The 16,628-nt window shown below is 33.5% G+C and overlaps 1 protein-coding gene across 2 annotated transcripts in view; it reads right to left on the reverse strand.

Annotated features, from left to right (window-relative positions):
* Positions 1–16,628, reverse strand: part of LOC143230868 (uncharacterized) — a 149,650-nt gene that overhangs the window by 78,467 nt on the left and 54,555 nt on the right. For both annotated transcript variants that reach the window (XM_076465148.1, XM_076465147.1), the window contains exon 3: positions 3,090–3,148. In XM_076465148.1, coding sequence (XP_076321263.1) covers positions 3,090–3,148 — 59 coding nt within the window. The remainder of the gene's footprint in view (positions 1–3,089; positions 3,149–16,628) is intronic.

A 16,628-nucleotide genomic window follows, 5' to 3' on the forward strand; every position in this document is an offset into this window, starting at 1 on the left:
TTCCAAATCATTTTTACACGCACGTATTCATTCCTTAATGAAATAAAATTTAACGGGATTTTCTCCCAAATTCTGGTTCTTTTTATACAATTTCTTTTTTAATGTTCGTTTAATTATCATCTGGAATAAGGTTCGGTTTCAACGATATCGAACTTTATTTTATGTAAGAGTTAGAAAACCAGCAATTTCTTCTGTTATCCATAAACCTCTTAAATAGTAGCGTAAAGACGATTATTCTCCCATCTGACGGTACAAAAACAAAACAGATGAGCTTTTAAAACACCTAAATAATCAATGTTCAACAACTAATCTCACCTTGCGAATGAGATTTAATGAACATATGAAGACTTACAGAAAACCTAAAAGCCTTCCTCATCATCTCAATCAAGATTAATTTTACTCGTGTGGACTTAGGTTATGAATAATCAAGAACATATTAACATAGACTATAAAATATAACGTATATTTTATTTTTAATCAAGACACATAAAAGCAATATCGAGAAAAGATATCTAACTACTTGACAAGGAATGATCGCTAACAAAAGGCCTGTTCAGAATAACTGTCAATGGTTATGGTTTCTTAATTGCCTCGACTATGTCAAAACTACGAATATATATCTAGGAAAAAGTGTGAAAACAGTTTAGAGAGAAAATCGAACATTCTAATAACAATTGGAAAGTTTAGAGTCAATGTTTTGTGGCTACTATTAATGAATTTAATCTTCAACTAGCTTCCTACTAATAAGCCAAACCTTGACTAAAGTGCTTCACAGTGATCTCACATTATACAAGAAATATTTTAGGACAAAATATCTTCAGCACATTTTGTATGAATAACATTTAATGTTCGGTAGGACAATGCATAATAGTAGGGACTGAGGAAGATTCCAAATATTCCACTCGCTGACAAGGAACCCTATCGAATCCCTAAACTAAAACATCGACCATTCAAAGTACTAGTTACGATATATTATGCGCATATATGTATATACACACATTAATAATACAATAAAAATTCGCTAACATTTCTGGTATAATAATTTAAAAAATTATAAAACAGCAACTATTTCGCCAACTACCTACTTGCCAAATTACGTTAGCGGGGCAGCGTCTACACGGTTCGGACTATAACAACAAGATTTTTTCGGCTTTCTTGACTAGTCTGTGGGTATTAGCTTTTGGTATTTCCATAAAAATCCACTTATATAAAGAAATAATATAAATGTGAACGTATGCACTTACGCGAATAACTTTTCAACCCAACGGATAGCGCGACATATTGATCGACAGACACGCGACGGTTTCTAAAGGTAAAGTATACATTTTATAACACAAAAATTAAGAAAGAGCATTAAAAAATCCTTCCACATAAATCGAGAATTAAAACCACAAATACAGATTTATAAACTTTAACCCCTACTTTTATACAGTTTTCTGCAGACCAAAGTAGCGATTAAATTTGATAAATTTGTGTGATTGTGGTTTTAGTAGTTGTAAAAGTGGATATGGTTATCGAATAGATGAATTGGAAAAAAGATGATAAAATATTAACTGAAAGTATCGATTACTGGCTAGTTTGGTTTGTTTTGAATTTCGCGCAGAGCTACACGAGGGCTATTTGCACTAGCCGTCCCTAATTTTGCAGCGTAACATTAGGGGAAGGCAGCTAGCTAGTTATCACCGCCCATCGCCAACTCTTGAGCTACTCTCTTACCAACGAATAGTGGGATTGGCCATCATATTATAACGCCCCACAGCTGAAAGGGAGAGCATGTTTGTTGCGACGGGGATTCGAACCCACGACCCACAGATTACGAGTCGAGTGCCTTAACCACCTGGCCATGCGGGGGCCGGATCATTGGTTATTTGTAGAATTTCTATAAGTATTTAAAGCAATATAAACGGTGCAATAAAATGCACACAAACGAATCTACCAAACTAGTATCACTTGACACAAACGAATCTACCAAACTAGTATCACTTGACACAAACGAATCTATCAAACTAGTATCACTTGATGCAAACGAATCTATCAAACTAGTATCACTTTACTTGTTTGTGTACTTTTTACTGCAGCGTTTATTTTGTTTTGGTTACTTCTTATAAACGTTCTACAAATACACAACGAACCATGCTTTACATTAATATTTCCCATATTTAATTTATAAAATTTGTATGTTTGAAAGAAATATTGTAATTTTTTCGCTTACAATTTTTAAGATCTATTAATCTCAGTCATTCTCTCTTTTTATTTTTTACATCTGACACCGTTATAGTTCAATTGTTCAAATATTGTATCGTATCCGACTAACTTACACACGTCAGTACTACGATCTGAAATCATTATAAATTATTCCTTTTGTTATCAGTTTAACTCCTCCAGAAGGATGACGAGCTCTTAAAACAACTTGAAAGCTTGTGGTTAGAAAAACAACTGTTCAATGTTGAATTTGTGAACAAGTAATCATTTATTAAACAATATTTTAAAAAGACGAATATATTCCTTGAATGTGTAAAATCTTGGCATAAACTAAGGTAATAACATATTTCTTTAAATTTATCTTTTTTTCCGAGTAATGTATAAATCGATCTCTTATATTTAGTTCAGAAGATTGAATCTTTCCATATTTTCACACCGTGTTGAAATAACACACACAAAATAAAAACTATTGAAAAATATAATAACATATTCTTAAAAGTACTAGGAAACGTTTTCCCATTTATGATAATGACAGGTTAAGAAAATATAGAATAAAGATGCTGGCCAAGCATAATACCTACAAAAGATGTATTTCTGTACTTTAACTCCAATCTGTTTGCATCTCTGATTGCTTAAGAAAGGAAAATAAATTTTTACACGTAGTTTTATAAATCCTCTTAGACCTTCTATTCATAATAAGGGAACCACTGGAAAGTTACTGTTATCTCACTTCATACTTACACTTAAGCCTTAAGGCGTGACTATAATATTAAACCATGATGAACTTACTCAAAGCATGAAGACCATTCACAAGTCACTGTCATGTTATTCTATACTTACAACTGAGCCTTACGCATGACTATAATGTTAAACTACGACGAACTTACTTCGAAGAAGCTTCATTAACAGGTACTATTTGTTTGGAGTCTTGAGCCCCTTGGATAGCCTGCAATAATAATAAAACACACTATAAATGACAGTCTGCCATAAATAGCATATCTGAAACATGTAAGTTTATCACCATGGAAACAGCCAACTGATACACATGAACTTTTATGTAAGAGGAAATATGAAGTAGAATATAAGAAAAGACTAATGGAATTGTAACTAGGAGGAACTAACTAGACCGTGATATTAATTGTTCAATTCAAAGAAGTAACTGTTGGTGTATTTAGAAACTCCATGTTTATATTCGATTACAGTGTTTCTGCTCGTACATAATCAAAGTTGTTACACGAAATATGAGAAACGTTTTGTTCTTGGGTCATTCATTAGAACAAAACCCACAAGCCAGACTTAACTGAGATGAGTGGTTTACGTTATCGTGTATGATATTGTAGATCCACAGCACTAAGATTGATTCTTATACACAAAAGCCACTATTAACTGTAACAAAGAGTCATTTGATAACCGTTGTACCAAGTTACAACGGTTTCGACAGATTGGATATGGATGAAAGCATTTAGCTAAGGGATTCTTATCAAACGGAATCGATAGTGAGACACACTCTCTTCCGCAAAAATCCGTTTTTTTAGATAAAAGAAAACCTCAGAGCTCAGACAAATAGCTACTATTCTGTTATCCAATCACTCTGATGACAAAGAAATTTGAAGATGGCAAAAGCAAGGCTATACTTCAAATGTTCCTTGTTGTCAGATTCTTATGAAATCACTCTGAGTAAAATAATTATCAAGCAACACTGAACCACGTCTTATCAATCTAAACAAATTAATTCGTTATTAAATTTGCGATGTTTGACACTGCAGAATCGCTACATTTACGATAAAAATCCCATGTATAATCTTTTCAATTTTCCCACGCAGTATAATACTTTATAAAATTTATTCGGAATAAATCAACAAAAATTCTCATATTTAAGTAGAAAATAATTTGTTTAGAAACTACTAAGATTACTTATTGTTATGAAAATTGAGATCAGTTGGTATCTGTTACCAAATGAAAGATAGAATGTGAAATATACTATGAACTAATACAACTGACAGTTGTGTGATTCTCTAAATTCATATAATACAGGTTGAGCATTTCAACCAAGATACAGTTATTATTGTAACGTTCTTTTTTAATAACGTGTTAGTTCTGTAAAATTAATACCTAGTCGTAAATCAGATATTCTTACAAGTATCAACATTCTTGTAGTAACGTGATGATGCAACTTTTAAGCAAAAAACACGTAGAATTATAATTAAAAAAAATAATACAGTGTGTTCGGAAAGTCACTGTGCAGTTTTGTAATCATATGTCTATTCAGTCTATTTCAAGCCAGCAACTGATAGCGGTGTTTAAAAACAAAATAAGAAGGATCCAAATCTGTATTGATGCCAACAGGGGGTCACTTTCAACATTGTTTATAATTGTCATTCATACTTACCTCGTGTATTCTATATTGAAACATGTCTGTTACTAATTATATAAGTGCACAGAGACTTTCCGAACACCCTGTGGTAAAGAAATATTGTTTGGCGTATTATATGTATTCATATTTATTACAAGTTAGTTATAAATAAAGCATATTATACAAGGCAGGAAACGGCTTTCATTTGTTTATGATACAGATAAGATAGAAGGCAAAATGGTAATAAACCTCCAATAATTTACTTTATCGAATGATGTCACACTGTGTAACATATAAGGGATAAGGGATATGGTATGCAAATTATATCACCCTTCCTTTTTTATTATTGTTAATGATTATATATATAACAACAAGAAAATTACTAAAATGAATATGGCATGGCCAAGCGTGTTAAGGCGTGCGACTCGTAAGCTGAGGGTCGCGGGTTCGCATCCCCGTCGCGCCAAACATGCTCGCCCCTTTTAGCCGTGGGGGCGTTATAATGTGACGGTCAATCCCACTATTCGTTGGTAAAAGAGTAGCCCAAGAGTTGGCGGTGGGTGGTGATGACTAGCTTCCTTCCCTCTAGTCTTACACTGCTAAATTAGGGATGGCTGGCACAGATAGCCCTCGAGTAGCTTTGTGCGAAATTCAAAAACAAACAAACTAACTAAAATGAATATGAAATGAACAGAGAAACGCGATTGTTCAGCTACTATGTCACACTCTCTTTTTGAATAGATCAGTATTTAACGTGTTCTCACATAAAACAATAACAAATGCTGTAGTCAACAGCGATTAAAATCACAGTAACTGAATTAAAATGCCACTGGTTTGAAGAGCACAAAAATCTTCAAATACATACTTTTATAAATCACACAGATATAGAGACACAAATTTAATGTTACATAAGTTCTAGATATGTTTCCTGAAAGCTGCAATCGAAAACCATTTTTCTTTGGTATTGAGCTCCCGTTCAAGACAAACGCATTTGAATTGATTTATAATTTCGTTTTACAATTTCATTTCTGAGAACTGTCAGTCATAGCAACGGCAGGTTTGTTCCAACACAGTAGAGGTTCGCCAAAGAACTTTCTTTCACAACAATATTTCACTAAAATTATATAACAAATTTTACAAGTTTGTGTCTAAACGAATATTTATTTTCCTACTAAACCAAAACGTATGGCAGAGAGCCAGGAACGCCTTTTAAAACTATGGTATATTAAGAGATAGAATTCCTGAAACTTACGCTTCACAGAATAATCGTTTGTACATTTTGAACAATAAAACAATGGTCTCTGAAGTCAGTCTAAAATTACTGGTTTTCCGAGTTCGATTTACACATCGTTTCCTAAGACACTTTAGAAGTTTCAAAAATTTCAATCTTTTCTGTTAATTTGAATTTTTTTTTATTCTTATTAAGCACAAAATTACAAACTGCCCACAGAGGGCACCAAAGTATGACTTTTTAAGTGTAATGACCCTTCAGACTTACCACTGAGTCTTCGAGAAGTCTTATAAAATTACATACATGGACAACACAAGATTTTAATCTGAAAACAACTACATAAGTATAAAAATATACTAAATATACGTTTAATGCAATGAAAATCAAAGTTTAAAATAGGCTATTTCTCTTATTACTTTTAACTGCTTGTGGTACACAGAAAAAAGAAGGTATTCCTACCGAAACACACAACTAATAGACGTTCTTTGATATGAATATTCATTCTGTCTTGCTTATAGCACGTGACTTCAGTAGCCAGAGGTAGTAAAGTGCTTTTATCTCATGACGAATTGAACTAATAAGATAAATCTTTGTGGAATCATTTGTTAAAAATATGTAAGAACTCTAGGTCTGTATGATATATGCATATCATAGGTCTATATGCATGTATGTACAGTATTAGGGAATAGATGCTAAACCTAAAACCTTTAAAAGAAACGAGTGATTACTGTTCAGTTAAAAACATAGTTCAAATACTTTTTCATTTGGTATTTTCAACTCGAACTACTACCTAGAGGCAGGGCAGGAATTAGTAGAGCCCGTCGCCTACACAGAAACGTTTAATAAAATAGGAGGATTTACTGTCACACTTTTTTTTATGGCTACTCTTCTGACGCACCCACAGCTGACGCGCAGAGCTTATTCACTAGCACATTGCTGTGTCGAACATTGGACTTTCCATTCCGTAGCCTGGTACGTTAACCACTAGATAATGTCTGGCCCGTTCAAACATTAAAATTTACGTAATCTTTCTCAAGCACTTAGGAACATAACATGTAGTTTCAAAAAAACGTGGTTGTTCAGACGTTTTCACTGTTATAGCCGAAACAACAACAAAAACCTTTTCAACAATAATTAAGCGTTACAGATAACAAATAAAAACTGATGTGTATAAAACCTGTTCAAAAATATCAATATTTCTATGTAAACAAAAGGAAGTCAGATCCCATAAGGATAAAATAAAATCTGTACTTCTTGTGTTAATTATTCCAATATGTAAACCAGCATTACAATGTCGCGAATTAACAAGATTATGTTTGTAGTTAAGCACAAAGCTACACAATAGGCTATCTGTGCTCTGCTCACCACTAATATCGAAATCCGGTTTTATCGTTGTAAGTCCGAAGATATGCCGCTGTGCCATTGGAGGCGAATTAACAAGAAATAAATTGGTTCAGATAGTAGTTAGAAACCTGCACACACGTAAACCTGTAATACATACAGAAGTCTGAAGATCGATATATAGATGGATTGTACAGGGTGGCCTGTAAGTCCCTATCCATCCATATATTATTGTTATATTCAATTACGCATGTATTATAAATTTGTTTCTTTTTTTTCAAAGAAATATGGCCGATGTAAGCTCATTTACACTTAAAAATGTCTCACAGAACATGGCGTCGCATAATATTATGCAGCGAGAATGAGGGACAGCACACAGATACACTGGATACATAAGATATATGGATGGGTAGGGACTTACGGGCCACCCTGTACATCAACATGTGAAAATTAGGTTTAAAATTTTCGCATAATTATTAGCAAATAATTAAGGCGAATCGATTTAAATCGAAATCATGTTACATGTTGGCATTACTTTCATAGTTACAGTAAGCACAATTAAAATTACGATTTCAAATATTATTTCGAAGTTGCACTCTATATCTACAAAAGTTGTGTACAAAAATTTAAACTTTAACCAAAATTCTACTGCCTAAACGCAAACAGAGAACGGAGGTTTCAGTGCATGGCAAACGTGCAAGCTGACATCACCCACTTGCTGTAAGCCCTAGAAGAAATTCAGTGCCATTTAGATAACTCCAAAGAGCTACTAAACAAGCTGCAATTTGTATGACTAAATCTGTGTAAACAAACATACAACGTGTTAGGCTTAACAGTCCGCTGCCCCTCGTATGATGGGGGTTTACATGGTGAATCAATAAGCAAGTAAACGTAACATATGCTAGGCTTATTCAAGGCCTCATGTGATACACGTCCACCCCCACACACACATCATATAATGAATTTCTGTAGACAAATCAATAACCATTCAACAGAAACAAATACTTTGTCTGACTATAGTGCGGTGCGATATTAGAAAAAAACCGTCAGTTACAGTTCTTAACTTTATCAACTGATCTTCGACTTACTGTAAAAATATACAAATAGTGAAATAGGTGCGAAAACAGACAGCACTTTTCTGCACAAATGTAAAGCATACAACTGCTTATTTTATCGTGATATAACCATATGCTTTACTTCACATGTTACAGATGCCACTGGATTCAATTAAATCCTCCACAATATGTGGAAACGTTGAATAATACAAAGTGATGATCTGTTTTTAAAAACACTTATTCAACGACGAATACGTTTCGCCAGACTCAAAATACTTTTACAAATTTATCTTTGTATTACACACATTATCAATAACAACGATCTCATTAATTGTCACAGTAAAGACACGTAACTTTTAAATGTCACTAGTATGCATCAGTATTATATTCTGACTCCCAGTCAAACACAGCTAACCAAAAAACACCTATAATTCTGGTGTCTGTCGCCTCGATCGTTAAGTGTAATTAAGCCTTTTTGTCCTTGTATGCTTTGAGCGTGTGTTACGATCTCGGTGTTTATGACTTTATTAAAATAAATATTATTTTAAGAAATTGTGAGTTTCCCCCCCAAAAAAAAGTAAACACATAACAGATTTGAATTACATATTTTCAATAAAATTTGTTTTTTCAGCCGCGGCAAAGTGGCTCATAGAATGGTTCCGCTTCTCTCTCTCTTTTTTTTTTTCTTTTTATAGTACAAACTTTTATCTCATTGATCCCTCATCTATAGACCGATTTGAAATTTAATTACAGTTTTGGATTCAGGATGTCAAATAATTTCGATTGATGTATTTGCCCACGATCTCATGTATTAATTTACTCTTATCCTGCCTATCAAGTTAAAGGAAAGCTGGTAAACACTGATGAGTAATAAAATCGAAATAGGTATAGGCGAACCCTGCGCTTGGTATTGCAAGCGTATTAAAATATAGCTAATAAAAAAGGAAAAAGTCTCATACGTTAATTTACAATAATTCTGCATGAAATAATTCCAAGTGCCGCGTCTACTGAGGATTCCCTCTTGTAAATAATTTTAACGTTTGTTTGTTTGTTTTGAATTTCGCGCAAAGCTACAACAGGGCTACCTGTGCTAGCCGTCCCTAATTAAGGAATGTAAGACTATTGTTGTTGTTGTTTTGAATTAAGAACAGAGCTACACAATGGGCCATCTGTGCTCTGCCCATCACGGGTATCGAAACTTGGTTTCTAGCGCTGTGAGTCCACAGACATGCCGCTGAGCCACTGGGGGGGGGGGGCAAGTAAGAGGGAAGGCAGCCAGTCATCACCATTCACCGCCAACTCTTGGGCTACTCTTTTACTAACGAATATTGGGATTGACCGACACTTATAACGCCCCCACGGCTAAAAGGGAGAGGATGTTTGTTGCGACGGGGATTCGAACCCGCGACCCTCGGATTACAAGTCGAGTGCCTTAAACACCTGGCATCCAACTTTCTACTGTCACTAAAAATATCGCACGTGCATGTGAGAAAATTCAATTAGATACGTATTTCAGCTTGAGGGGTGTCTACTTTTAAATTATACTAGAATGAATACGAATTCTGTATATACACTACAGCTTCTAAATTTTCTGGATCGTAACGTTAAAGAAATCGCACGCTTAAAAAAGCTTGTGTTATTCACCTTCGTTCGTGCATAATTATTTACGCAAGCTTTCTTGAATTCACTATTACTAATTTAACACTTTTACTTGTGTAGCTTCAGTTTTAATTTTCTGAAGACATAAAAACGATACGGCAGAAAAACGAAGACTTTGACACAGTGCCTGAAATCCTCAATTTGCAGTTTTTAGATTTTTTCACTGTAAGTTCTAGATTTCAACGACACACAGGTAGAAATGTGTATAACGTATGTCTTTTTTTATTAAATGTAAAACCCGTCTAGCGTTAGATAATATACGAGTAGAACATACTTTTTGTTAAGAACAAATCATTACTAAACGAGCATACTTTCAGTTCTTAACTTCCTGGGCTATCACATAAGCAATTTCACCTTAAAACAGCTCCAATGTATTTCATAAAAAATAAATATAAAGTGTAATACTTAAGTGTGTACAAGTTTGTTTGTTTTTTTTGGTAGGTTGCAGAAAAATGCTCTTAAATATTCAGTTCCTCGAAAATCGATACACGTGATAAGATAGGCAGTTCGAATTTAGAGACACCTGTCTAGAAAACAGTGCAAGAGCTGAAGAACAAAAATGAGAAAAAATAAGTACAGGAAACCATGACAGAAGGGAGTATTGGTGCAGAAGCATCTGTGTCTGTTTGTTTTGAATTTCGCGCAAAGCTACACGAGGGCTATCTGCGCTAGCCGTTCCTAATTTAGCAGTGTAAGACTAGTCATCACCACCCACCGTCAACTCTTGGGTTACTCTTTTACCAAAGAATAGTGGGATTGACCGTAACGTTATAACGCCCCGGCGAGCATGTTTGGTGCGACCGGGATTCGAACCCGCGACCCTCAGATTACGAGTCGAACGCCTTAACTCACCTGGCCATGCCGGGCCTGCCTCTGTCTGTGGAGGTGTGGTAAGGAGAAGTTAAAATATAATTTGCTAATTATAGAAAGAGATCAAGTTGAAGCGTTGCAGACTCAATGAACAAAAATTAAACAAAAAGTTTTTGTAGTTTTAGTTTCTTGGACATCAACTACTTCTATGAGCACTTTGAACAATAAAAAAAGTTTTCACAAAAGATGTGTGTGCCAAATAGGGAGAGAAAGAGTTGCATCCAGTAAAAGTATTACTTAAGAAAGTTGTGTGAAAAACTCAAAACTGTATTTAAAAATGAAGAGTTTCAAATTCAGTGTATTACTTACGGAAGAACCACAGAGGGAGCAAGTAAGGCGGTGATTAAATATAACAACTGAAAAACATGGCTTATGGTAACTATAATTATGGTTGAAAGTAGCGTTCAAAAGAGATGGTTAGAGATGTGAATTAAATGCGTGACTAATGGCAGTATACAAAGGTTAAATGTAACAGCTGAGAGAGGTGGCAAATGATAGCAGTTAAAGTGATTAAATGAACAATAAAATTATAGAGTTAAAGTTAAGAAAATTAATGTCGTTAGTGCTAACAACTAAAAGAAAAAAACAACAAATTCAACAAGTGAAAATGTAACATGATACGAAATGCTGTAAAGACCAGTATAAAATACGAAACTGACAAATAATGATGGCGTGGAAAAAACTAATGAACGAGAAAACTAATTAAAGAAAAGATGCTTTTTAATTATTATTCAATTTTCCTCAACGGAATGACCTACAAAGAAAACTATAATAGAAGACAAAACCACCAATCTTCATAAAGTTTTTGACACTGATGAAACTTTCACGAAAGGCGAAAGACTTTCGAAACGTTGTCCTCTACACTTGTATTTCATCATGAATACTCTGCCTAAACAATCTATCAAAGAATGTCTGTGACACTGTTTGTAGCTATACCTAACCGAAAGTAGGCCTAACAATAATTTCTCTATCACGTTGAAAGTAATCAGATTAATGATCATCTGCATAATGATATAGCCGTAATATTAAAAACACAACAACAAATTAACTAAGTTATGAACAAATTGCAAAGTTATTTTAACAATAATATCTATGATAACACCCTCGAATCTTCGAAGTACGCTGTAAGAGTTCATTGGCAGAAGTAACTAGATGATAATGAAGTTGCCGAGTCGCCAAAGCCTATAAATCTTATTTCCTGATCTAGCATCTACAGCATGTCGAGACACGAATTAAACCGACATAGTGAAAAAAAAAAATTGACTAGGCTAATATACGAGACGGCGAATTCGGGCTGTGATAAAATACGTCGTGGTCTTGCACTCTTTAATAAAAAAAGTTAATAAATATTTGATCATACAGTATTTACAAAAGATTGGGCAAATTATGTAAAACGATTTAAAATACAAGTCAGCACATCGCGGTGGAACAGAATGTATTAGAACTACATCTTGACATTATTTGGATTTTCCTATGTAGTGTGATACCATCGAAAATTATCGCTTTATAAAAACACAAGTAAAATCCCTTTCCGATGCATAATATTCATAAACTCAGGTCAAAAAGTACTCAATCTGAACAGAGGTTAAAACTTTCAGGACGGGAATATTACTTGTAATAATTGGCTTTGGAAAACGGATGTGTATAAGCTATGGAAAACGGGACTTTCTATAAAGACACCAGCAACAAGACCGTTCCTCAGCCGTAGCAAATAAAATGCGACTTCATGTAATATGAAAATCCACGAATAGAAAGCTCAATGGCAAATGACATACACGAGCCTTGTGCAACAGAAAATAACGTAATAAAAACGATCTTCATTTGGAAAAGAAACACAAGTGAGGCGTATATAAGTTGCTTTCATGATATGTTTTTCAACTGTCGTGTACCTAAAGAAGCTTAAAAATGAAATATGTATTCACGCTATTTCAACTACTACATATGAAAACATACAAATCAAATTGCAATACGCGAAGTCTGTGGACTTTCGTGTTGAAATAGGCTGTGAAAAACCAGTCTTCCTATACTAGGTGGGTTATGGAAAGCAGGCAAGGAGGATGGATTTGCTTTAGACATAACAGTCTTACGCTAAAGCTTTTTGCAGTGGAAACAACAATGCATGGCTGTTGCCAAGATGTACAATCGTGATAAATCGCATAAACAGACGTGACAAAATAGGAAGCTTCAACAACATTTTAACATACGATACTAAACAGTCGCATGACTATATACACAGTTAATATTATACAGTCACATGACTATATACACAGTTAATATTATACAGTCACATGATTATATACACAGTTAATATTATACAGTCACATGACTAGATACACAGTTAATATTATACAGTCACATGACTATGTACACAGTTAATATTATACAGTCACATGACTATGTACACAGTTAATATTATACAGTCACATGACTATATACACAGTTAATATTATACAGTCACATGACTATATACACAGTTAATATTATTTTTAGCTTTCACTCTTCAGACAGTCACCATTATCACATATACGTCGTCATTGCTGTCAGACTTTACAATAAAATTATCAGTAATTTACCGATATTTTATAAACGTAGTTTTACGTGTTTGATTTGTTTTCAATGTCGCGCAAAGCTGCACGAGGGCTATCTGCTCTAACCGTCCCTAATTTAGCACTGGAAGCAGCTAGTCATCACCAACTACCGCCAACTCTTCGTCTATTCTTCTACCCAAGAACAGTGTGACTGGTCGTAACATTATAACGCCCCACAAGTAAAACGGCAAACATGTTTGGTGGGAGAGGTTTTCGAACCCGCAACCCTAAGATTGGGAGTTGAAAGCTCTCACCATGTCAGGCCAAGAAGTAATCATGAAATCAGTAAAAAATAATAATGAAATTAACAATTTTTACAAGGTATACGAAAAACAATACACATTACAGACACGAATTATTGTAAAGATGAGCACATTATTATAATTTTAAATTTTAGTGGAAACCATATCATATGTTTCGTTGGCTGAATCCCCACCAGCTAATAAAGTTTACTTACTCACGCTGTGGATTCTAATTTTCATGATTACAAATAGTAATAATACAAAAATGACTTACCAAAAAGCTACTTTGTTTTCCAACTACACATAGAAGGCACAGTTACATATACACAAATATATAGCATAATATAACCTTTAGGAGTACCAAAAATTCACATAGAAGGTACTAAATATTCATATAGACGGTTAAAATGATTATCTAATACTTGTGATGACCAGAAACCCACTTAAAGATGTATCTGAAAATGGCTGGTATGAGTATTAAAACTTTTATTAAAATAGAGAACAACGTTTCAACCTTCTTAGGTCATCTTCATGTGTGTTTTTTTTTGTCAACCTGAAGATGACCTAAGAAGGTTGGAACGTTGTTCTCTACTTTATTTTAATGAAAGTTTTAATACCCATATCAGCCGTCTTCAGATATGTTAACTAATACGGTTTCATTTGTAATTTTTTTATTTTCATTATTGTATTCAATAAGGATTTTAATTCTTTAACTTCTGTTCATTCTTACATTGGTTTAACTTACTGGTCTAGAATTTCGCAAATCGTCTTCAAAAGGTTTTGCTTTTTTTCTTAAATCGTACGTAGAAAGCATGCGAATACAGATACGTCAACGTTTATGAAATATCATATATTTTGCCAAGTATTGTATATAAAAAATGTTATGTTCGTAACTTTTATTCCATTAGTTTTCATTTACAGCGTTTACTCTCTCTCTCAGCATTGTTTTCAATTCATATTTTCTTTGCTCGTTCATTCTTCATTTATTAATCGTGTTATTTACATATCTTTTCTTCCTTTGTTGTCAAGCCTCCAGTTGTTCAATTTCCCTTTCATTACCTAACATATCAATCATTTCCTTTCATACAAATTGTCCCTCCCCATTTTTCTTTCATATGCTCATTGTGTATAATACGCATCTGAAGAAAACGCACAAGAAGGTTTTGGAATTCATCGTGAACTAAAAACACACACGCACAAACTAGAATTGTGCACCTCGGTTCAATAAATTAAAAACAGAGAAGTGTCGGTCCTTCTGCAAATCGATTGACAGATATGATCTCAATTATTTTATGAGTTTTAGTTGTTTATTTATGTTTGAAATATTATACATTTTTATTCTTTTTGTTTAACGTGACCAAAAACTTTTGTTATTCCATCAACAAGAAGCTTGCATGCATCACGTGACGTACATCAGATTTCCATATTTAGATTTTTCTTCAGCGAAGTTCATCACAGCGTTTCAGCAAATTGGTGCTCCAAGTTCAGTATTTATACAATTCTTGTAAGGGGAGGGTACAAGTTAGTTATTGAGGAAACTTGAAAATTTCTGAAATAAATATAATTTAAATTTTAGAAAAACAAAAACAAAGTATCTTGCTTTTTATCTCACACACTCATGCGTCTGGTGTACATTTTAATATGTATATACATGTGCTCCTGTAATACAATAGCATAAATACAAAAGAAACGATCTGCTCGCTGTACACTTACTGACATTTTTTAAAAGTTATTCCTAACAAAATATTCTGACTGGTACATCTTGGCTGTGAAATTTACCGAATGAAAAAACAGGAGAAATCTCTTCTTCCTGGAATTTTTTAATACTCGATTAATAATTCTAATAATGTTTTATATATATATGGTTCTCGGGTTAGTTTGGAAATGAGATGAATAATTTTGTAAAATATGCTTAGATCGTATACATTGTATAGTTAACATAGACAGAGCTTAGCATGGTTTTAAGGGTCTACGAGAAATAGTCCAAATTCATATAATTTGGGGTTTGGATTTCTTCAAAAGCCTAAAACTTGCCAGCTACTTCTTGTCAATGTAGTCCTATAATAATAATAATTCAGAGTTAAATTTTCGGAAAACTAAATTGGTCTGAGAAAAGCTACAGCGTTAGCTTTGTAGAAAACTATGGAAGATTATAATAACTAGGAGAATAATTGGTCTTACATTACGAGTATTAATGTATTAATGTGGATTAATAATAATAAACAATTTAATTTGTGAGTTTGAGGCTTAGACAGCATTTGATGGAATATAAATTTAAAGTGTTTGAATTAAATTGTTTATTATTATTAATCCACAACTACACATGGAGGTTGATAAGCACTTTATTTATTTACTTGTTATCAAAATCTGGATTTTAGGTTCAAAATAATTTTACCAAGATCAACTCAGATTTCATACTTTTAACTTTATACGCTTACCATCACGAACCTCGATAAAGATTCATAATAGAGATCACAAGGATCTACAGAAAACTAATAGAAAGTTCGGGCAAAACACAACTTAATCCAGTCCTGATTCAGTCCAAACAACACTTTAAAACTTTTACTATTGATCGTTAAGGCTGCACATATAAATATGCACACACCAGAAAAACAAAAAGAACAACAACAAACAAACATGCATGTTAAAACCTACAAAGAAAAGAAAGTCCGATCTAAACGGCCCATTTGTAATTATTATATGTACTATTAACTTACCAGCCTACAACAAAAAACGGCTTGGCATAGTGTAACCAAATTTTCTGTAGATACTGAATAAGGTCATACAAAGGTCACCACAGTATTGAAAAATTGATGCGTTTCTTCTGTATTTAACACAAGTTAAAAAACGTTATAATTCTAGTGTAAACGATGCTATCATTTCAAGTTAGCCTTTTTACAAAGATGTATAATAGGAAATGCCAGCCAACAAGAGATGAACGTTAGATAACAAGATGAAGTGCATACGCAATGCTTTGTATACTTTGCAATCAATGTCTTTAGGGAAAAACAGATATATTTTGAAGCGAAAAAAATCTATAACCATAGTATTATATTTTATTACAGATATGCTTATTTTGTTTAGAAT

The sequence above is a fragment of the Tachypleus tridentatus genome, chromosome 10 (assembly GCF_004210375.1).
Source record: "Tachypleus tridentatus isolate NWPU-2018 chromosome 10, ASM421037v1, whole genome shotgun sequence".
NCBI lineage: Eukaryota > Metazoa > Arthropoda > Merostomata > Xiphosura > Limulidae > Tachypleus > Tachypleus tridentatus.